Source organism: Oncorhynchus nerka, linkage group LG10 (assembly GCF_034236695.1).
Source record: "Oncorhynchus nerka isolate Pitt River linkage group LG10, Oner_Uvic_2.0, whole genome shotgun sequence".
NCBI lineage: Eukaryota > Metazoa > Chordata > Actinopteri > Salmoniformes > Salmonidae > Oncorhynchus > Oncorhynchus nerka.
In genome coordinates this window covers 38,453,234-38,478,319 of record NC_088405.1, presented here as the reverse complement: position 1 = coordinate 38,478,319, position 25,086 = coordinate 38,453,234, and the positions used below count along the sequence as shown (strand labels likewise).

The 25,086-nt window shown below is 43.1% G+C and overlaps 1 protein-coding gene across 1 annotated transcript in view; it reads right to left on the bottom strand.

The window, feature by feature from the left end:
* Positions 1-338: 338 nt before the first annotated feature.
* Positions 339-25,086, bottom strand: part of LOC115134910 (adhesion G protein-coupled receptor A3-like) — a 277,905-nt gene continuing 253,157 nt past the window's right edge. Inside the window, exons 17-20 of the mRNA XM_065023285.1 lie at positions 22,695-22,840; positions 6,476-6,517; positions 6,206-6,301; positions 339-4,399 (exon numbers count right to left, since the gene is read on the bottom strand). Coding sequence (XP_064879357.1) covers positions 2,953-4,399; positions 6,206-6,301; positions 6,476-6,517; positions 22,695-22,840 — 1,731 coding nt within the window. The 3' untranslated portion in view covers positions 339-2,952. The remainder of the gene's footprint in view (positions 4,400-6,205; positions 6,302-6,475; positions 6,518-22,694; positions 22,841-25,086) is intronic.

Sequence of the window (25,086 nt, the reverse complement as noted above, 5' to 3'; positions counted from 1 at the left end):
ATGAATACTGCAAAATTAACTAAGAGGAACAAAACATGCGCACGCACGCACACACAAGACTACATGTATTGGTATCTGTGTTGTTGATTGTAGAGAAACGTGAAGACTGGCTTTGGGTTTTGTTACAGTACCACAAGTGTATACTGGCAGAGATCTGACAAGCTATCCAGCTGGCTGTATTGGCAGTACTACTGCTGAATGATGAGACAGGTGGCAGATAGAGAGGCCTATGGTAACAAACACTGAAGTTCACACACTTGAAAAGCTATTTTTGCTTTTAAGACATGTCGATGTCCAAGAGGTATAGGAATTAGACCAAAGCAATGTAGTCTCTCATAGACATGTTTAATGCAGGGATGATTTAAGAATACCAAGGATGTTAGGTTTATTTAGTGAAACTGTTACACAGCATCGGTATTCGTCTGGCATAGTCTTGAAGTCTCATGGCGGCTCATTTTGCTACTGGTCAGTGTTTGTCTTCCAAAATCAGGAATATTCCTTTTACGTATGTACATCTAAAAATGCTCTCTTTTCAGAAATTCTAACATTTCTTTCTAAAATCAAGTCCCTTGTTGAATTCAGATCACAATTGAATCACAGTTGACGTGTGTGACATGAAGTCCCGGTATCCCATAGCGGTTAGTGCATCTATGTGTCAAATATAACAAAATATATGGCCAGTCCGCATACCCTTTATGAAAGATCAGAACAAAAATACAAGCAAACGGAAAAATGCACCAAGAACAAATTACATTTCTAAACTCAGATACTGAGCATTAACATTAAGAAGTCTTTCCCATACATTTTCATTACATATATATTTATTTACTCTTTTTAACATTTTAAATCTTGTATAAAAAAAAGAACTCATCAGAACCAATTCTATGGACATAGACAAGAGTGCACAAGATGGATGGACGGTGTGGCGCGCCAAGGTGGATTTGGCCAGGCAGGAGTTGCTGTATTCTTGTAGGTAGGGAATTGTTTCTCTATTAACCTTGTCAGTTCTCTCTCACTCGGGAATGACTGGTTTCCATACCGAACATAACTACGGTGGCCCTAAGGGGGCCAAATGAGATTTTCTTAAATGACTTTGCCACTTAAAAGGCGCTGCGTGGTCAATCTGACGGCTGCATTGGCCGCGCAGCATTTACGGTGATATGGCCCTCTGCGGAAGTCAGGGGCATTCGTGCTTCTTGCGCTTCGCAAAGCAGAGCTGTTGTGAAGGAAGTTGGTTTGTGTTTAGACAGGGCCTTAAGTCCTCGCCTACCGTCAACCAATCATGTCAATGCGGAGCTATACGGAGCACACGGCGACGTGGTACGGAGCTCAATTTGGCCTCGGCGTGCCTCCAGAGGCTCCGCAATTGCGTCACACCATCCATACAGCGCCTCCCACCACATTTTTTGAATGGCTCTTAGGGCCGCCATACATAATACCACCTGTATAAGGTTAAATGTTCAACACTGAATCTCTGCCCTGTCCTCTGTCCCTTAACAGAACATGGTTTCAGGAGCATCCATAATAATGGCATAATGATACTAAAAATCGTGTAAAAATATAATTGTTTGTTTCACGGCATGTTATAAGCGAACACAGCTTGATCTGCTCCATAGACAAAAGTGATGGCGTTTTTCAAGAAATGTGCATTGATATACAAAGCAAAAACACAGCACAAAGCTACATACAAGGCTCGCATGCTCTGTTTCCTATAAAGAACTGAAATATTGTGTTTAAGCATTGATTTCGGACATGACCCATTGAATGAACCTCCAACCATTTTGTGATGCCTTGCCAGAGATGGAAAATGTTGGCTTGGTTTTACTGTATATCAAATGGGGCAAGAGGAAAGGGTTGAGCCTGGAACGGCTGCTGCTTGGTCATGGCATGTGATGACATGAATGTCACTATCGCACCAGCACCGCAAATATACACAATGACAATGTGACTGTTGTTGTACACTTCGCTCTAAAAAAAAACACAACAGTAAGACATCATACAGACAAGAACATTCAATATCAACCTGTAACAGAAAACTCAATGTGGTTTCGGTTTTTCCAATGTGTATTTTTTTTTTTTTTTACATTTTCACAACGTATCGGCATCCACGGAACTCTGACGAGAGTAGACATCTTTGTATATTACTAAGATAATCTCTAACTGATATTCACAGTATATTATAGTAAGTATGCTTTTTTTGTTCAAAATGGCAAAAATACCAATGACTCTAAATTGCTGGTGTGTTTTGCCTAAAACACTGATACTGAGCTTCTTGAAGTACTGCAGGTACACAAGTCAGAGAGTAGTCGGAGGATTTTAGGGACTCACAAAATAGAACGCAATCTCATTTGCTTTGAGCAAGAATAAACACTGGTGTTCTGTTCACACACACATCCACACACACATCCATAATCTCCATCCTCGATAGATCTGTATTAATAATAATAATAATAACATACTATAGTGATAAAAATACACATGGAACTCACATTCCTCTATGATGGAGAAAAATCAGTTCTGTATGGCTGGTCATTGGGATCTTTATATGACAATGTCAGATAATCTGTCAAGTGAATTTTGTGTTTTTTACCTTTATTTAACTAGGCAAGTCAGTTAAGAACAAATTCTTATTTTCAACGACGGCCTAGGAACAGTGGGTTAACTGCCTGTTCGGGGGCAGAACGACAGATTTGTACCTTGTCAGCTCGGGGGTTTGAACTTGCAACGCTCCGGTTACTAGTCCAACACTCTAACCACTAGGCTACCCTGCCGCCCCAAATGGGACAAGGAACACGTGAAAACAAACAAAGAATAGAAAGTAAAAGTCGCGATGTTAAGAGTTGTGAAATCATTTTTGTAGTTCCTAGAAAGGAAAGGAGGGGTGAGTTGAGGATTGGAGGGACGGAGGCTGGGGCGGGAATGGATGCCTATATCCCCCCCCCCATCTTTAGACTACACAGTAGTTTCATTTTTCCAGGGTCCAGTGCGTATATTCCCTGTGCTGTCTGATGCGTACAGGAAACCCTCGTGCAGGCCACCTTTAAGGATGCCATTCTGATTGGGCGGCGGGTTCTGGGGGTAGGATTGTCTGCGCGGGTGCATCTCCAGGTGGTGATGAGGCATGATCACGTCCTCCTCATTGGCTATTTTGCCACAGCCGCACAGAAAGGTGCCCGTGTCGCCTGCCTCCACCTGGCACAGAGTGGGGAACAGGTCCGCCTTGGCACAGCAAGGCACGTGCCGGTGGCAGGGGGCGTGGCATGCCAGCGCCGCCTCGTGAGCCGTTGCCGCTTGGCAAGTGTGGTGGCCCACTTCGTTGGGGGCAGCAGCCAGGTGGCAGATGTGTCCGTGACGCTCGTGCGTACTATGAGGGCTGTCTGTGTGGGAGCTGTGGATAGAGCCTCCGTCTACACTAGTAGGGATGTGATAGGCGTACTCCCTCTCTCCCACCCCTCCTCCCCCTCCTGTGCCAGCCTGCCGGTGACGGCTGAAGTGGCGAGGCTTAGTCCTAGTGCTGCCCTTCAGGCATCGATGCAGATGGATGTCTGGCCGGTAGCCCTCAGGGTCAGCGTGTAGCAGCACGTGTGCGGGAGGCTCCTCCTCCATCAGCTGCTGGCTGTGTAGGGCGGCGCAGCACGGCACCACGGTGGGCAGGCACGTCACATGGTTCTGCGATGACGCCAGGCTGCCATGCTTACAGTGACCCAAGGTGCCACTGTGGGTGTGTCCTCCTAACAGGGCCTTACCTGGGCATGGCGAATCCAGGTGGCAGTGCCCATGCCCGTGCCCATGCCCTAAGGCATCCCCATTGACATTAACCTTTGGACGTGTGTGGCCGTGACCATGGCTGTGGCATCCGTGGTTGGCGCGTTTCCCGGGGCAGCAGGCGCACCAGCAGTGCCACACATCGTCCCGCTTGGCACAGTGGTGGATGAGCACGAAGAGGCCCAGCGTGACGGAGAAGGCACCATACAGGCAGCTGAAGATCATGTCCAGGAAGTGGCCCTGTGAAACAGCCAGCGCCCCGAAGGCCCACGTGGCCACGAACAAGAAGAGGGTGAAGGCCGCCGTCCTCAGCTGGGCCTTGAACGAATGCTCGTTGGCCAGCATAGAGGGGTTGATGGCAGTGGACGAGTGGCAGCCCGCATGGCAGTGCCCTCCATTGGGAGGTGGTGGCAGGGCTCCGGGCTCCCCTTCCCCTTGATGACAATGCCTACCCACGTCGGTGATGGATGCCAGCCTCTGCTGCTCCTCAGTCAGGGCTTTCAGCTCGTACTTTCTCTCGGGGTGGCGCCTCAGCTGAATGAAGGTACACAGGAAGTAGACGCAGGTGACCAGAACGATGAACGCCACGGGGCCGTAGAAGGCTCCAAGGCTGGGCTCCCACGCCATCCAGCAGCTGCAACACACACACGCACGCACACACACACACACACACAGTAGGCTACATTAGTATTACAGTATGAGTGTATTTCCTTAATTAATAAACACTGAAAAACACACACAGAGAAGAGACATAGGTCTCTTGAAGTGATACATTACCTTGGGTGATAAGAACATTAAGGGGGGTAGGGGGTGAGCAACATACACTGAAGTGGGACTCATATCATCAGATCTATCAGTATCTCATCTATTTTGGAGTGTCAATGAGGTAAATGTTTGTTGCAGGATATCAGTGCATGGAGTCTAGACACTGAGCCGTTGAGAAGGTGTGTACAGTGGCTTGCGAAAGTATTCACCCCCCCTTTGGCATTTTTCCTATTTTGTTGCCTTACAACCTGGAAATAAAATAGATTTTTGGGGGGGTTGTATAATTTGATTTACACAATATGCCTACCATTTTGCAGATGCAATTTTTCTTTCTTTCTGTGAAACAAACAAGAAATAAGACAAAAAAACTGAAAACTTGAGCGTGCATAACTATTCACCCCCGCAGCAAACTCATTACTTTGTAGAGCCACCTTTTGCAGCAATTACAGCTGCAAGTCTCTTAGGGTATGTAAGCTTGACACATCTAGCCACTGGGAATTTTGCCCATTCTTCAAGGCAAAACTGCTTCAGCTCCTTCAAGTCGGATGGGTTCCGCTGGTGTACAGCAATCTTTAAGTCATACCACAGATTCTCAATTGGATTGAGGTCTGGGCTTTGACTAGGCCATTCCAAGACATTTAAATGTTTCCTCTTAAACCACTCAAGTGTTGCTTTAGCAGTATGCTTAGGGTCATAGTCCTGCTGGAAGGTGAACCTCCGTCCCAGTCTCAAATCTCTGGAAGACTGAAACAGGTTTCCCTCAAGATTTTCCCTGTATTTAGCGCCATCCATTATTTCTTAAATTCTGACCAGTTTCCCAGTCCCTGCAGATGAAAAACATACCCCCAGCATGATGCTGCCACCATCATGCTTCACTGTGGTGGTGTTGGTGTTCTCGGGGTAATGAGAGGTGTTGGGTTTGCGCCAGACATAGCGTTTTCCTTGAAGGCCAAAAAGCTCAATTTTAGTCTCATCTGACCAGAGTACCTTCTTCCATATGTTTGGGGAGTCTCCCACATGCCTTTTGGCGAACACCAAATGTCTTTGCTTATTTTTTTCTTTAAGCAATGGCTTTTTTCTGGCCACTCTTCCATAAAGCCCAGCTCTGTGGAGTGTACGGCTTAAAGTGGTCCTATGGACAGATATTCCAATCTCTGCTGTGGAGCTTTGCAGCTCCTTCAGGGTTATCTTTGGTCTCTTTGTTGCCTCTCTGATTAATGTCCTCCTTGTCTGGTCTGTGAGTTTTGCTGGGCGGTCCTTTCTTGGCAGGTTTATTGTGGTGCCATATTCTTTCCATTTTTTAATAATGGATTTAATGGTGCTCTGTGGGATGTCAAAGTTTCAGATATTTTTTTATAACCCAAAACTGATCTGTACTTCTACACAACTTTGTCCCTGAACTGTTTGGAGAGTTCCTTGGTCTTCATGGTGCTGCTTGCTTGGTGGTCCCCCTTGCTTTGTGGTGTTGCAGACTCTGGGGCCTTTCAGAACAGGTGTCTATATACTGAGATCATGTGACAGATCATGTGACACTTAGATTGCACACGGTGGACTTTTTTTTATATACTTTTGCAAGGCACTGTGTGTGTGTGTGTGTGTGTGTGTGTGTGTCTGTGTGTGTGTAAAACAGTTTCAAACTGTGACCTTGAGAATAGGAGACTGCTGGGTGACTTACTAGGGTGCCGTCTCCCCACTGCCATAGTTCTCAGTATTGATGGCTACTGTGATTCCACAGATGATGAAGGGCACTCCGCCACTGACTAAATAAAACCTGAGGGGAGAGAGAAAGAGAGTGACATAAAAATAAACATTGTAACACCAATATCCTTTATTTTCTGGGTTGTAATTTTAGTAATCAATAGTATTAGTGAGAGGGAGATAAGAGAAGGAGATAGGAGAGGGAGAGGGAGATAGGAGAGAGAGAGAAAAGAAGAAAGAGTGAGACCTGAGGATGTGCTTCTCTCTCTGTGCCGGCCTGGGTTGTAGACTGGAGAAAAGGAGAGGGAGAGAAAATGAGAGACAGCTTATTAAGAGAAAGGTTGACTTCCTCCTCTCCTCTTTTCTCTTCTGAGCAGCATAAAAAAACGTCTAACGGTCTTCAACACGAAAACAGTTCTGAGGCACAGTATACCCCATGACCAGTAGGCATACAGGCGTATTTGTGCTGGAGCATGTTCACACAGATTGGTACATCCACTTCTTCTCAAATAGGAGATGTCTCTATTATAGAGTTCTCATTGTTAGCCCGAACCCGACGGGGCCCGGTCTTATACCGGGCCGGGCCTCAAATTCAGTGAATTGACTCTGGCCAGGCGGGTTTTGGGCATGCCGTGCCGCGCTAAGAAAGTAAAAACTATGCGTGTCCGAGTACCTTTTAGCCTACTACATCTATCTCTCAGCCGCAGCAGCTGCAGACACCAGCGCCGCCAGCATTCCAATATCGGCTGGGCCAGAGACATTTATGTCCGTGATTCAACCTATTTTTTTCCTGATGATTGAAACGTTTCAAATGACGATACAAGTAGGCTTGAATGCCCTCGGGAGAATGGCGATTCACAAGACCACGACAGGCAGTGCATCTCAGTATCAGGAGAAGCCCATGTTCCATTGTGGCATCTTAACGCAGATACATCCTGAACAACACACACCCTATGACGGCTAATGTGCCTTTCTGGACCTGGTAACTATCAAAGTGAAGTGAAATGTTTCCCTAATTCAACATGCATTCAAAAACACAGGGCTTTTAAGCGATTATTCAAATGTACGTTTGGCAGAAAATTGGAGTTATTTATTTATTGTTGAATTATTCAAGGCTCCTTTGTTATTTCATTATTATTATTATTTTTAAATGCTTGATTGTATTTAAAGGCACGGATGACTCGTATGCTTTGTAATGACATGAATGAATGATTTATTGGTTATGCTGAAGTGGGTTACATTAAGATATAAAACGGGATGCGCTCTCACAGCTCGATGATGGATAGATTATATTAGGCTTAGATTATATTATAAGAGCAAAATAATACACTTGATTTAGGCTACATTATTGCATGCTAAATGTTTGTGATCAGTGATAGATGAGCAAACGAGTAAAGGAGCTACCACTTCCACAGCCAGATTATTCAATTAACAAAATATACAGACAGAGACTCAGTGAAACAAAATCGGATTGATTGATTGTCAGCCAAGTCACAGGCTTTTGGTCAGGAGTAGGACAGGCTACTATGCGAGTGAAGTTCATTTACATTACATGCTAGCAACATGTTCTGATCAGCTAATACAGTGCCTTCGGAAAGTATTCAGACCCCTTGAATTTTTCCACATTTTCTTAGGTTACTGCCTTATTCTAAAATAGATTTTTTTCTATTCCTCAATCTACTGTACACAAAATACCCCATACTGAGAAAGCATTTTATTTTTATTTTTATGTTTGTTAATTTATTTAAAAAAATCTAAACTGAAGTATCACATTTACATGTATTCAGACCCTTTACTCAGTACTTTGTTGAAGCACCTTTGGCAGCGATTAAAGCCTTGAGTCTTCTTGGGTATGACACTACAAGCTCGGCACACAAGCTCGGCGTTTCTCCCATTCTTCCCTGCAGATGCTCTCAAGCTTTGTCAAGCTTTGGATGGGGAGCATTGCTGCACAACTATAGTCTCTCCAGAGATGTTAGATTGGGTTCAAGTCTGGGCTCTGGCTTGGACACTCAAGGACATTCAGAGACTTGTCCCGAAGCCACTCCTGCGTTGTCTTGGCAGAAAACCTTTGACCTCTGTCATTGCCAACAAAGGGTATATAACAAAGTATTGAGATAACCTTTTGTTATTGACCAAATACTTATTTTCCACCATAATTTGCAAATAAATTCATTAAAAATCCTACAATGTGATTTTCTGGATTATTTTACTTCTCATTTTGTCTGTCATAGTTGAAGTGTACCTATGATGAAAATTACAGGCCTCTCTCATATTTTTAAGTGGGAGAACTTGCACAATTGGTGGCTGACTAAATACTTTTTTGCCCCACTGTAGATAGCTGTGTGCTTTTTCAAATCATGTCCAATCAATTGAATTTACCACAGGTGGACTTCAATCGAGTTGTAGAAACATCTCAAGGATGCTCAATGGAAACAGGATGCACATGAGCTCAATTTCGAGTCTCATAGCAAAGGGTCTGAATACTTATTTACATAACGTATTTCAGTTTTTCTTTTTTATACACTTGCAAATATTTCTAAAAACCTGTTTTTCGCTTTATCATTATGGGGTATGTTGTGTAGATTGCTGAAGATTTTTTTAAAATTTAACGCATTTTTGAATAAGGCTATAACGTAACAAAATGTGGAAAAAGTCAAGGTGTGTGAATACTTTGAGTGCACTGTATATGAGCAAACTATACTGAACAAAAATGTAAACGCAACATGAAACAACTGAAAAGATTTTACTGAGTTGCAGTTCATATTAAGGAATCTGTCAATTTAAATAAATTCATTAGGCCCTAATCTATGGAATTCACATGACTGGGAATACAGATATGCATCTGTTGGTTACAGATACCTTAAAAAAAGGTAGGGGCGTGGATCAGAAAACCAGTCAGTATCTGGTGTGACCACCATTTGCCTCATGCAGCGTGACACATCTGCTTCGTGTTATAGTGTATCAGGCTGTTGATTGTGGCCTGTAGAATGTTGCTCCACTCCTCTTCAATGGCTGTGCGAAGTTGCTGGATATTGGCAGGAACTTTAACACGCTGTCGTATACGTCGATCCAGAGCATCCCAAACATGTTCAATGGATGACATGTCTGGTGAGTATGCAGGCCATGGAAGAACTGGGACATTTTCAGCTTCCAGGAATTGTGTAGATCCGTGCGACATGGGGCCGTGCATTATCATGCTGATACGTGACGTAACCACACACGACTATTGCATTCAATTAGTATAATAAGACATTGGGAGTTTCATTATAAGCAAGACTTTCATACATGCCTTCAATTGCATTAGCCTACTTTATTCAAAATGGTCATTCAGTTGATCATAACTAAGGTATGTGTTCCTCTCTCTGAGGTGTTTCCTCGTCTCCTCACACCGCTGCCGCCCGCCTTTGCCACGGGCGGGGGGGTTCGGGCTCGTTTAATTTATGTGGTGTTGGAATGGGCATGGGCTTCAGCTCACCAGGCTTGGGTCGGACCAGACTCTGATTTTCAGGCCCGATGAGAACTGTACTGCTTGAGATATTTTCCTTTCACTGCTTCAGCTCGGGATAAAACACAATAGCAAGAACATGCAGTCCCCGTCCTCTTCCCCTCTGTCTGTCTTGCTCTCTCTCTCCATCTCTACCCTTTACCCCACCCCTTCTCTCCCCACCTCCCTCCCTCTCCCCTTATACTGCACCCATCCCAAAATTCAATTACAATCAATGTGTGTGTGTAGGCAGGTGGAAGCGGGGGCATTACCGGGGCTGTCAGTGTCTGGGTGGAGTGATTCTCTCAGGACACTCTTCCAACAGAAAGTCATTTACACACATGTCAAGGAGATAAGCATAAAGACGTGAGGACTAGTGGATGTTAAAGCCTAGTGCTTTATGACCCCTATTCCCCCTCTCTATCTTCAACCCAGCCAGGCTAACCATGGCGGTACACAAGAGGAAGATATTCCCAGGTAGGTCTCTCTCAAGCGAATGCTCTCACTCACTCTGTCCTTCTTACGCTCTCTCTCTCTCTCTCTCCTCTCTCTCTCTCTCGCTTGCTCTCATTTTGCAGTGCTCTCCTTTAATGTCGGAATCCTTAATTGGTAAAACTGCCACGTCCATTTGCGATATTAAAACAACAAAGAAGTTACTATAAACAACAAACACCCCCAATTTTACCACGTTGGGCAACGCTCCTCACCTCCGCTTTCTCAACAAAACAAAAACAATAATGGCCGTGTGGGCAGACAGTGGCGCTGTTTTCTCTACTGCGGACTCCATCTTTAAAACAAAATGGCAGACAGTGCAGAGGGCGGGCACTTTTGAGTTAAGTTTTGGGAAGCAGCAGCAATCATCAACTGATATAGACAGCCAAAGCCCCTGGAGCGAGAAGTGCCTCCTCCCTCTCTCCTCTGACTACGTGCTGTCCTCTCTCTCTCTCTCTCTTCGTCTAGCCAGGGATATACTATGGGGAGTGGAGTACTCAGGCCTGTCCACATGTTGTGACATTTACTGCTGATGGAGTAAACTGGTGGAAAAACAGCTGCATTGTGTGGTTGTTGTGCTGCTTACTGTAACTCACTATTTTTGGAGACATAATATTGATGCACGCACTGTATACTGTAAGGTGTCCAATCAAAAACACATATTTTGACAAATTGGTAAAATATTGTTAATTGTGTAGACAATCCTCCAAGAAAACCAGTTGTCCAAACCTCATGTCTCTATCATAATCCGTTCAAAAGATTTTGGAAGTTTTACCCTTGTAGGACGGCTGGAATTAGAGTGGCTAAGTCAATGGAGACCAGATCCAAAAAGTGGTCAAAACTGAGGAAAATCGCGTCAGCTAGGCTGGATTCTGTGCAAGAATGAATGCAACTGGCTACCTGACAGACTCACTTTCCCATTGAACTCATGATCCTTCTTCTCCAATCCGCAGGACATAAAACAATACAGAGGTAAGATGGACGGCAATTTAGAATTTCAACCATAATATTTTCATATTTTAATGTACGCTTTTCATATTCATTCAAAATTCCCGCTCTTTTTCGAAGCTGTCAATGGCGTACTGAGCCTGTACCAAGCTTTTCATTTTCAAATCCTTTCACATTTAATTCAGTTCATGTCATGCTAATTTTACTTTTAGAGACCCGCGAAAAAACTTTGAAGACTACGACCACAAAATGTGAAATCCTCAAAAGTTGTTACGAGAAACCTGCCCCGCTATGTCAACTGAGCTCGGTGCTTATTATCGGATGTATTAGGTTACAAAATCAGACCTTTTGGATATAATAATCTTACTGATACAATATGTTCGAGAAAGACCCCACTGAACGTTTCAGAAAATGAATAATCATATTTGTCTTGGTAAAATGTATTTAATAACGTAAGGAAGGGAAATTTCATTGCCAAAGTGCATTTTCACCCACTCTGATGAAAGCGCGCACCACTAAAAGTTTACTATATATACAAAAAATATGTGGGGAAAAAAGTACCCCTTAGTGGATTCGGCTATTTGAGCCACACCCGTTGCTGACAGGTGCATAAAATCGAGCACACAGCCATGCAATCTCCATAGACAAACATTGACAGTAGAATGGCCTTACTGAAGAACTCAGTGACCTTCAACGTGGCACCGTCATAGGAAGCCACCTTTTCAACAAGTCAGTTCGTCAAAAATGGCTGCCCTGCTAGAGCTGCCCGGTCAAATGTAAGTGCTGTTATTGTGAAGTGGAAACGTCTAGGAGCCACAACAGCTCAGCCGCGAAGTGATGGGCCACAAAAGCTCACAGAACAGGACCACCGAGTGCTGAAACGCGTCCCGCGTCCTTGGTTGCAACACTCACTACCGAACTCCAAACTGCCTCTGGAAGCAACGTCCACATACTTTTGGTAATGTAGTATATTATAGATGTGGCCCTCCTAAAAGTATTACTGTATTGCAAAAATATATATATTAGCCAGTTCCATGGTTATTTTTAACAAAGTAAAGTCAGGTTTCAGTGAGTACCCTTTCTTCTCTATAGTGTGTGGCAATTAGACTTGGGCGGTATAGTGTATATACCACATACCGGGGTAAGCCACTGGATGGTTTTTCAAAATAATTCTTTGAAGTTTTTCAATACATTTCAAGATTTGTAGCTACTTTTTAAGTTAATACCTGCAGTCAACGTGTACAATAGGTTAGGAGATGAAGTAGATTGCGTTCTTCATTTCCCCTGTCATATTATTTTACATTATGAAGCTTACCATAATTCCCCACAACAGTTGAGCCATCACTTGTCTGTTTGTAAATAGCACAAAGGGAGACAGCAGGAGTTCATAGCATTGTATATCTATCGGCGAGTCTCTGTGATGAAGTTGCACTTGGATACAATTCACTACTAAATGTTTGCCATCAGATATCTTATAATGGATTTCTGCCAGAAGTCAAAGAGCTCTGGATGAGTTATCTGTACAGATGCCAGAAAAGCATGGATCACAACTTTGTTCATTTGTACAATTTCTCTTGTTCACTTTCGCTCTAAAAATTGTCCACACTCACCGAAAATGACATTCGGTAGGTACTAGCTATGCTTTTATAACTTTATGAGCTGGATGTGCCTGTCTTTGCGATTAGTTCACGTTTGTTTTCGCTCATTAGCATTTAGCTAACAGTGTCTACGTGTCTATGCTAATTTTGTTAGCATTCTGGGAATAGAGGCCCAATCATCTCATTCTCTAATAGCACTAGGGTGACAGACAGCAGCCTCCAGAATATTCCATAAAGCCCCCTCCCTGTGCAGTGCAGGTGGTTGAGGATCTGCCTGTGTGGAGAGTGGGAAGAGAGGCTGAGGGTCCTTATCCAGCTAGGGCTTTGTCCTCAATGACTTTCACTGGCATCCAGCTGCTATGGTTCATGGAGGAATGTTCACTGAATAATGTTTATATTACAGGCTACCTGTAATTACTATACTGCACTATACAATACCTTACAGGAGGGTGTAATCCCAACACCAAACTGATACCATAAATAGACGTCCCAAGAACACCCAGGGAACTTAATGTGCTAGCTGGGAAGTTACTTCAGCCCTTGCCATTTATTACTTTTCAATGTTTATTAATTATTTTGTGACTTTGAATATTCAAAAGTGCTCTTGAGCAAAGTGTCTCGAGTAAAGTGTCAGAGCCTGAGGCAACAGATCTTAAACATACAATGACATTGAGATTTTACGGTAAACCTGGTGTTGGTGTGCTATCTGTCTGTCTGTCTGTCTGTCTGTCTGTGTCCATCGGCACGTGTGTCAACCTCTCTTAGTCAAACAGGATTTCCTGTGGGATTTGCTCAAATTGAGTTACACAGCACATACACAGTACCTTCCATCGAGCAAAGAGTGTCTGTCTCTCTCTGTCCCCAAAGCTGATCCTCTTAAATGTGCCAAACACGGTGAGTAAGCAGAAATATAAATAAATATATAAATAAAAAGAACACCGGAAGCGACGTTAAACCTGATGTGTGAATCTAAGCGAATATGAATTAACCCTTTACATTCATGGAAATGGGCTTATATGGATAGGGCCCAAAATAAGATAGAAAAGGGCATGTGCATGACCATGGTAGCTATTAAAACACAACCCTTTGGAGAATATAGGGAAATGATCAGACCAAAGGTGAGGACAGTTCACCTGACATAAGACTGAATCCAAACATTACACTGTTGATTGTTTGTGCATTTTACATTTACTGTACTTTTCACATTTGTCAGTAACGAAATATGAAAATACTCTTGCTTCAATCAGTAAAATAACAAGAATATTCATGGAAATGTTGGGGTAGGTGCAATTGAAGTTGGAAGTTTACATACACCTTAACTAAATACATTTAAACTCAATTTTTTAACAATTCCTGACATTTAATCCTAGTAAAAATTCCCTGTCTTAGGTCAGTTAGGATCACCACTTTATTTTAAGAATGTGAAATGTCAGAATAATAGTAGAGAGAATGATTTATTTCAGCTTTTATTTCTTGCATCACATTCCCAGTGGGTCAGAAGTTTACAAACACTCAATTAGTATTTGGTAGCATTGCCATCAAATTGTTTAACTTGGGTCAAAGGTTTCGGGTAGCCTTCCACAAGCTTCCCACAATAAGTTGGGAGAATTGTGGCCCATTCCTCCTGACAGAACTGGTATAACAAAGTCAGGTTTGTAGGCCTCCTTGCTCGCATACGCATTTTCAGTTCTGCTCACAAATGATCTATAGGATTGAGGTCAGGGCATTGTGATGGCCACTCCAATACCTTGACTTTGTTGTCCTTAAGCCATTTTGCCTTTGGAAGTATGCTCGGGGTCATTGTCCATTTGGAAGACCCACTTGCGACCAAGCTAACCTGTTGAAACTTGGGGGCACTATTTTCATTCTTGTCAGGACAAGATGCTAGAATATGCATATAATTGACATCTTAGGATAGAAAACACTCTAAAGTTTCCAAAACTGTAAAAATATTGTCTGTGAGTATAACAGAACTGATATTGCAGGCGAAAGCCTGAGAAAAATCCAATCAGAAAGTGACTCATGTTTTGAAAGCTCTGCGTTCCGATGCGTCCCTATTGAGCAGTGAATGGGCTATCAACCAGATTCATTTCTCTACGTATTCCCCAAGGTGTCTACAGCATTTTGACGTAGTTTCACGCCTCTATGTTGAAGAATGAGCGTAAGCGACTACAATTCTAATTGAGGTGTTGTGGCAGGACTTGAAACAAGCAGTTCATGCTTGAAAACCCACAAAGATCGCTGAGTTAAAGCAGTTCTGCATGGAAAAGTGGGCAGGAAGAATTTGGTTGGAGTCGTTGCAGCTAAAGGTGGCGCAACCAGTTATTGAGCGTAAAGGGGGGGCAATTACTTAGTTGTTGTGTCATTGTGTTATTTGTTCACTCAGATTCCCTTTATCTAATATTAGGTTTTGTTTGAAGAGCTGATAACATTCCGTATCAAAAAAGTGCAAAAGTAGAGAACATGAGAAAGGGGGAAAATACCTTTTCACAGCAGTGTTATACTGATGATTCACCCCTAAATGCATCAGCAACCACAGCTAGTGAAATCCCTACAACCCTAAACAAAGACTTGCAGTCAGTTTTAGAATGGGTGGTCAGTAATAAACTAGTCCTGAACATCTCTGAAACTAAGAGCATTGTATTTGGTACAAATCCTTCCCTAAGTTCAGGACCTAAGCTGAATCTGATCACGAATAATGTGGCGAATGAGAAAATTGAGGAGACTAAATGACTTGGTGTTTCTTGGGACTGTAAACCGTCATGGTCAAAACATTTTGATTGAATGCTTGTAAAGATTGGGAGAGGTCTGTCCAAGATTTGTTTTTACACCACAATCCACAAAGCAGGTCCTGCAGGGTCTAGTTTGATCTTATCTTGATTATTGCCTAGTCATATGTTCAGGTGTTGCAAAGAAGGACATAGAGAAACTGCAGCTTGCCCAGAACAGAACGGCACGTCTTGCTCTTCACTGTAATCCGAGGGCTAATATTGATGCTATGCACGCCAGTCTCTCTTGGCTAAAAGTAGGTGAGAGACTGACTGCATCACTACTTATTTTTATGAGAAACATTGTATTAGAATTTCCTAATTGTTTGCATAGTCAACTTACACACATCTCTGACACACACACGTATCCCACCAGACACGTATGCCACCAGGGGTCTTTTTACAGTCCCCAGATGCAGAACAAATTCAAGGAAACATATAGCATTAATAGAGCCAGGATTGCATGGAACTCCATTCCATCTCCGATTGCTCAAGTGAACAGCAAACCTGGTTTGAACAAAAATAACAGACAAAGCAACACATCACGGCACAACGCCTCTCCTCTATTTGACTTAGCTATTTTGTGTGTATGTACTGATATGTAGGCTATTTTATATTGATGTAGTTCTGACTTTGAGCTGTTCTTGTCTATTGTTCTGTATCATGTTTTGTGTGGACCCCAGGAAAAGTAGCAGCTGCTTTCGCAACAGCTAATGGGAACGGTCTTTGGTGAACGGGGCTGAAATGGCTTTGGGGATCCCATCCAGCTGACCAACAGTTTCGCCCACCTGCTTCCAGAGATTTCTGCTCCCCCATCCTTTACCCTGTCTCCTGAGGGTCCGGCTCAGGGAGTTTCTACCACAGGCCTGTACCCCCCCCCCGGGCTCCCTCTCACATCAGGCCTCGAGGGTGTCTCAGGCTCCAGCCCCCAACCTGCTCGGAGGGCTTCTCTTGATTATGTGAGACCTGCCTCCCCCCTCTCCCGCCAGTCCTCATGGAGGCACAGCCAAGACCAGACATCCATGGCCATTCACCTTCCTCCAGCCGTCATCATTGGTAGTTCCATGGTGAGGCACATCTTGGGTTCTTGGAGCAAAAACCTCTGCTACCAGGGGGCTACAGTGAAGGATATCACAGTATTTATTCCGTCCGTCCTACATCAGCAGCCAAGAGCTGTTGCAGTTGTAGTGCACGTGGGATCAAATGATATCAAACATGGACTCCACCCAAACCACTTGGGCAATCAAAGCCCATGTAGGTGAGTTTATAACATTCCATCATTGGTTACTCTGAGAGTTCCTCATACTGACATTGGCTGCAGCAAGGGTCTTAGTACTTCATATTTTTATTTTAAACATTTAACCTTTATTTAAGTAGGCAAGTACCTGTCTTAAAGACTACTGCCACTCTGTTGGCTTAACTTTTATTGACAACGTTGACACTTTTTGGAAACAAAATATGCTCTACAGAGATTATGGACTCCACCCAAACCGTATAGGAGCCTATACCCTCTTTTCATCATTTCAAGGCTGCGTTAATGTATTGACTCGGAAACAAACCGAACCCCGCTCAGGTAATGCCTCCCATCCTTTCTAAGCATTGTCGTTGTGCTGTTTTCTATACTGCCAGGGGTGTTATCAGTTGTAATCTTGTACCCATTAGCTTGTACTCCACTCTTAGACCTGCTATTGTTAGCTCAAAAGGGAAGCCCACTGTGGTCTGCTCACCCAGCACTATTAGTACAATTGTGAATTCCATAAACTTGAATACCCCCTTGGTTTTCAAATCACAGAGGGCTTGGGTAACCAAAGACCATGTAGGTCAGTTTAGAACATTCCATCATTGGTTCCTCTGAGAGTTCCGCATACTGATATTGGCTGCGGCCTCAGGCCCTATCGTGCCAACCTTGGAAAAGTCATTCCAATTTCTACTCTCTCCTCTATTACAAATAGGGATAGACCCTCAGGCCTGCAACTGCCTATTGAACATAGCTTGTTTGAGTTGGAGACTCCATGTGACTTTAAAAATCGTTGATGCAGCTGAACATTAGGAGCTTACTTCTTAAACTGGATTTACATCAAGATCTGGGCTATGCAGATGAATACGTACATTCTGCTATTGACTTAAAACTTGGTTCTTTGGGGACATTCTAGTCTCCGATATTAATATTGAGGGCTATAATACTTTCAGACCTGACAGAGGGTAGAGGTGATAAAGTGGCCATTCTTATAGATATTTATCCGTCTTTATTGAAATCAATTTCCCTTGCCCAAAAATCTGAGCTACTATCTTTAAGCTTTCGTCTGGGGAAAAATGTATCCATAACTGTAATAGGGGTCCTCCCTCAGCTAACCTTTATGCACTCTAGGAGTTAACTCATTTTTGTCTTCTTTTACTGAATCAGTAGTTATTATCCTGGGTGACCTAAATTATGATTGGGAAATGTAGGCTTCAGACAATCTAAAAGACATGAGTAATGATCTAAACCTAACACAGCTGGTGACTAAGCCTATATGGCCCAAGCCTAAAGATCCTTCAAGGTCAACTCTGAATGATCTTATTCTAACGAATACACAATAAAAAATAAGTTACTACATTACTCCATAGAGCTCTCTGTTTACAAGGCCCTACTTCGTAAACGTCCGTCTTATCTAACTCTGTCGTTGAAGTTTAGACACATATTGCCTAACCTGTTCATAGGATTGGTTAACTCTTGAGGTTCCTAGGGTCTCCACCGAGCTACAGTGCTGTGAAAAAGAATTTGCCCCTTTCTGATTTTCTCTATTTTTTTTGCATATTTTTCATACTGAATGTTATCAGATCTTCAACCAAAACCTAATAGTAGATAAAGGGAATCTGAGTTTACAAATATCGCTGTGGAGGAACTTTGGAATTCTTCTTTAACTCAGCGACATTTGTGGTTTTTCAAGTATGAACTGCCTGTTTCAAGTCCTGCCACAACACCTCAATTAGGAGCAGGTCTGGACTTTGACTAAGCCATTCCAAAACTTCAAATGTCTTGCTTTTTAGCCATTTGTGTGTTTTGGATCATTGTCTTGCTGCATGACCCAGCTGTGCTTTAGCTTTAAGTGCGATTGCACTTTCAAGAAACTTTAAAAGTTCTTAAACATTTTACGGATTGACTGACCTTCATGTCTTAAAGTAATGATGGACTGTTGCTTCTCTTTGCTTATTTGAGCTTTTCTTGCCATAATATGGACTTGGTATTTTACTATCTTCTGTATACCACCCCTACCGTGTCACAACACAACTGATCAAACTGGCTCAAATGCATTAGACACACCTGTTAATTTAAATGCATTCCAGGTGACTACAGTACCTCATGAAGCTGGTTGAGAGAATGCGACAGGGTAGCCTAGTGGTTAGAGCGTTGGACTAGTAACCGAAAGGCTAACAAGGTACAAATCTGTTGTTCTGCACCTGAACAGGCAGTTAACCCACTGTTCCTAGGCTGTCATTGAAAATAAGAATTTGTTCTTAACTGACTTGCCTAGTTAATTAAATAAATGTAAAAAATAAAATTAAAAAGAGTGTGGAAAGCTGTCATCAAGGCAAAGGGTGGCTTCTTTAAAGAATCTCAAATATAAAATATATTTTTATCTGTTTAACACTTTTTTGTTTACTACATGATTCCATGTGTTATTTCACAATTATTCTAAATGTAGAAAATAGTAAAAACCCTGGAATGAGTAGGTGTGTCCAGACTTTTGACTGGTATTGTATATGTATATTTTGTGTATATTTATGTTGTATTGTGCAGGGCACACTTGAAAAAGAGACTTAGGTCTCAATATGTCTTCCCTGGTGAAAATTAAGGTACAAAAAATACCAAGATCCCTAAAAGCTAATATTCAATGCAGGCTCACAGGTCATTGAGGTAACTAGAGCCTTGGGTGAGCACTATGGTAAAAGGTCATTGTTTAAGTCACCTCATTCTTCTTCAGCAGGATAGACACTATTTCCTCTTCTTTCTCTCCTCTATTGCTCCCCCCCACTCTCCCAGCAAAGCAGTCTCAGCTAGAGGACTCAACCAACACACAAACCAAACCCATTTATCACCATGGAAACCAAACAACTCCCTCTGTCTACCGCAAAGGCGAGAGAGAGAGCGGGCATCTTCAATAGGTACTTAGACTCAAAAAAGTGGCAAAAACAGGGAGGGTGAGTATGAGTACCGCTATAGTTTTCACTCTAATGCACCAGCAACCTACTACTTGGCACAGGCTCTCAGACTCTCTCCCTATAGTTGAGTTTAGAATATAAATAAATATATGACCGTCAAATGTTTAACATGTCAGTTTGCAAACCAGCCTCGCACAGTCACTGTGATTTGTTATCCTGCCAATGAACCAACAAGTCCTGTGAAATAAAATTTCCCCTGTGGCTTCGCCTTCATTTTCTAAGGTAATATTGATGACAATTTACTGAATAATTATCATAAAGGTGATAATGACCATGACAATGCCTATGATGATATTGATAAACACATGCTCCCTGGACATCAGTAGGTATCTTCTCCATCCCTACAGTGCCTTCAGAAATGATTCATACCCCTTGACTTAATCCACATTTTGTTGTGCTACAGTCTGAATTCAAAATTGATTAAATTGGGAGGGTTTTCTCACCCATCACCTCGAATGCATTTCAATTAACAGGTGTGCCTTGTAAAAAGTTAATTTGTAGAATTTCTTTCTGTCTTAATGCATTTGAGCCAATCAGTTGTGTTGTGACAAGGTAGGGGTGGTATACAGTAGACAGCCCTATTTGGTAAAAGAACAAGTCCATGTTATGGAAAGAACAGCTCAAATAAGCAAAGAGAAATGACAGTCTATCAATACTTTAAGACATGAAGGTCAGTCAATATGGAACATTTCAAGAACTTTGAAGTGCAGTCGCAAAAACCATCAAGCGCTATGATGAAACTGGCTGTCTTGAGGACCGCCACAGGAAAGGAAGAACCAGAGTTACCTCTGCTGCAGAGGATACGCTCATTAGAGTTAACTGCCCCTCAGATTGCAGCCCAAATAAATTATTCACAGAGTTCAAGTGACAGACACATCTCAACATCAACTGTTCAGGGGAGACTATGTGAATCAGGCCTTCATGGTCAAAGTTCTGCAAAGAAACCACTACTAAAGGACACCAATAATAAGAGGAGACTTGCTTGGGCCAAAAGCAAGGAAAGTCCACATTTTGAGATTTTTGGTTCCAACCGCCGTGTCTTTGTGAGACGCAGAGTAGGTGAACGGATGATCGCGTGTGTGGTTCCAACCGTGAAGCATGGAGGAGGAGGTGTGAGGGTGCTTTACTGGTGACACTGTTGTGATTTATTTAGAATTCAAGACACACTTAACCAGCATGGATACCACAGCATTCTGCAGCAATACGCCATCCCATCTTAGTGGGACTATCATTTGTTTTTTAACAGGACAATGACCCAACACACCTTCAGGCTGTTTAAGGGCTATTTGACCAAGAAGAAGAGTGACAGAGTGCTGCATCAGATGACCTGGCCTCCACAATCACTCAACCTCAATCCAATAGTAATGGTTTGGGATGAGTTGGACCGCAGAGGGAAGGAAAAGAAGCCAACAAGTGCTCAGCATACTCCTTCAAGACTGTTGGAAATTTATTCCAGGTTAAACTTGTTGAGAGAATGCCAAGAGTGTGCAAAGCTGTCATCAAGGCAAAGGGTGGATACTTTAAAGAATCTAAAATCTAAAATATATTTTGATTTGTTTAACACTTTTTTTGGTTACTACATGATTCCATATGTGTTATTTCATAGTTTTGATGTCTTCCCTATTAATCTACAATGTAGAATATAGTAAAAATAAAGAAAGACCCTTGAATGAGTAGTTGTGTCCAAACGTTTGACTGGTACAGTAAGTATTCACACCCCTTTACTATGACACTTCAAATTGAGCTCGGGTGCATCCAATTTCCTTCGATCATCCTTGAGATGTCACTTGATTGGAGTCCACCTCTGGCCAATTCAATATTTTGGAAACGATTTAGAAAGAAACACAGCTGTCTATATAAGGTCCCACAGTCGACAATTTCGAGAAAAAAAAAACGTTTTCACTTTGTCACTGTGGGGTGTACTTTCTGAAGGCACTGTAACTCCCTGCTTATAGCTATTTGCTAAGCAGCAGACAGCTCGTTGAGCGCCACCTCTACCGCACTAATACGGGTCTCTAAATTGAATAGGTCCCATTTCAGAAATGTGTTTGTTTTAAAAGAATATCCTCGGCTCCTAGCAATCTAGGGTATTTATCCGAATCAATTCCAAATGATGTGAGTCAAATTATTCAAACTAAAAGTTGTTCCCTGCCGCCAGAGAGTGACTCAAGTTCAAAATGTGATTTCTTGACAAGAATTAGTGTAAGAGAAGCACTAGCCACTGAAGAGCCAAACTGTATACATTCTCGGGCAGTGACAGTAATATTACAATATAGGGCTTGGAGTGTGAGGAATGTAATCTCGCTACATACTGTATGCTTCTTTTGATAAATGATCCGATAACTCTCCCAAGTGAAACCCATGGTAATCATGCTTTTAGAGAACAACAGACACACACAACTAAGGTTTATACAGAATCCACCAAACGTGACTTGCTTACAATATCCTTTCTTTCAAGTAACCTACTAAACCACAAGCCCAATGATCGTTCTCTCTGTAGCTGACAGCGTTTCAGAAACAGTACATTACAGAAAGGTTCAGACAGAAAGGTACACATCCACAGCCTATAAAAACAGAGAAGCAGGACACCAGGGCTTGGATTTAGTGAGAATGAGGATTTAACAAGTACTGGCAGGAGAGCCGGCCAATGCTATTGTGTGCAGATTCCGACGAGCATCTCTAGGCCACACAAGGCATACAGTATAGTAGGGAGAGAAATGAAATAAGAAAGCATAGAATTGTGCAATGAACCAGTCCTTGACCTACAAAAAAAAAAGATTCACAACAGCACATTCATAACAGCACATTCACAACAGCACATTCACAACAGCACATTCACAACAAGCACGATCAGCTACATACAATTCAAATGCACACGAAGATGCACGATTAGACACGGAGGCATGCATACTCACGTGTGCACACACTCACGAGCACACACACAGAGAGAGGGGGGGGGGTTGCGCTTACTTTAGCATGGGCTGTTTGGTGTTGGCAGACGGGTCACCGTCCTGGGGCTGCAGGGGCTTTTTGGTCACCTGCTTGTAAATGTTCCGGGCCATCACACCCAGCCACAGCATGGTGGAGAGGGACGAGTAGTGTAGCACCATGCCAACCTGCACCAGGGGACACAGACAGACATGGGTCACTCGCTGTATGTATCTTCGCGTCGTGTCCCGCTCTCGTCTTCACATTCTTCATGTCCCTCTCACGTCCACTTCTTCACACCCAGTTGACTCACAGAGAGTTCTTTTCCAGACACAACAAGCATGTCGTCAAAGTCGCTACTCACAACGTCACTAACATTTTCCTCCAAAGATCAATTGCAACGGGAGCGGAAGACTGTGACCTGTTCATTAGTGCACGCACACACACACACACACACACACACACACACCCACATCCGCCATCAATAACATCAGAGGACTCAGGACAGTAACCTTGAGCCGTCAACAATAAACCACAATATAAATGTCAGTCACGTCTACAATGCAAACAGACATTGCATCCCATCCTCTCTTGTTCTAATATTCCTGAATTATGCTTGAATGGGAATCTGCCATTGTTTTAAGGCTTTAACAGGAGACACAAAGGCAGAGATACGAGGGAGAAAGAGAGCAAGAATAGAGGAAAGACAGAATTAGAAATGCATTGTGTCCTCTTTCCACAAACACACTCCTCAGTTCGCTCAGAGGGCCCAAAACTCAGAGGCATCCAATCAAATAACTCGCTCCAGTCTGCCAGGCTTAACCAACTCTACAGGGACTGAAGGAACCATACAGGAGTCAGACATGACACTGATTTGAAATAACCCTGAGACTGGTTAACGGTGGAAGAAGCTCCCAGTGAGTAGGTGGTGGTCTGTGATTCAACCAATCAATGATTGCACTCTGTGAAAAGGGTTCTACATACAACCCAAAAGGGTTCTACCTGGAACCAAAAAGGATTCTCCTATGGGGACAGCTGAATAACCCTACCCTTTTAGGTTCTAGATAGCACCTTTTTTTTCTAAGAGTGTAGCTATAACCCACATCCTTTGGACTGAAAGGAACGCTGGCTGACTGGACAAACAACCACTGATGTAGGAAGGAATGGAACCCAACTAAAAAAGGTCTTCAGGGGGTGAGTCGTATTGCCACACACTGAACTAGTCCTTGACCTCAAGAAGATATGAACAGCACATTCACGACAAGCAATATCAGCTACAGAATACTCAAAAGGGATCAAATCAATCTTTCGTACACACACACACACAAAACAATGTGTTTTAATCAGTTATTTTGTGACATGTGAATATATAACTGGATAACATTCAGATCATATATAAATAGATACGTTTAATGGTTCCCTATATTTATTTTTATGAAATTCACTGCGTAGGATGGTCCTCCCCTTCCCCCTCTATGGAGCCTCCACTGACACACACACACAAAGACGCACACACACACACACACACACACATAGAGTAGACCGATGCACACAGCGTGGAATGGTCAGGGGAGGGAGGGAGAGTGACCCAGTATAACTTTGCAGTAGTATAGTCTTTAGCTACTGTATGTCACTGTCACAAGGAGTGGTATGAAAGTGTGGTATGTTTGAATCACAGAGGAATGATTGGGTCTGTCAGTGTGGAGTATAATTGAGTGAGTCTGGGTTAGGGTCAGTGTTACTGTCGCAGTGTGGCTTATAAGTAAGAGATCACTAACATTAGAGAATGCAAAGTGACAGTGAGGAGTGGGTTGGAGGAAGGAAACGAGAGAGGAGAAGGAGATGTAGAGGGAGAGAGAGAGAGAGAGAGATGGGGGAGGTTTGCAGAGGAAGGGGGTTTGCGAGTGCTTGAAGTGCCGAGAGAGGCTGCCAGAGACGGTTCCAGAGCTCCTTGAAGTTTGCCCGTCAGAGGGGGTGGTGTGTAACAGCTCCCCTGGGGTGGTGGCACCATGCTGGGCCTGAGCGGGATCCATCTGCAGGCAGGGTGGAGAGTGGAGGGACGGAGGAGGGTGGAGAGGTGTTTGTGATCACACATATCCTTACTACCAGCTCCTCTAGCAATCAGCCATGTAATCATCCCAGACACTGTCCCCACTGCTGGGAACAGGGGAACAGCCTCAAACCCATTGAGAGGAGGGGAGACATACCGGGCCCAAATAATCCCACAGCAGTGCCGAGTTACCCATTAAAAATGCAGTGCTTCAACATTAGGCAACGTGATTCAATCAGATCAATAGCCAGTGGTAAGAAGCACTGGAGACACTGTGCAGAACACACCTGCGGCAATAATGACATTGGGAGAGGGGTAATATCCACACAAGATGTCCTTTGCTTTACAGGCATCTCTCAAACTGTGGCATCTCGGCAAGATGTC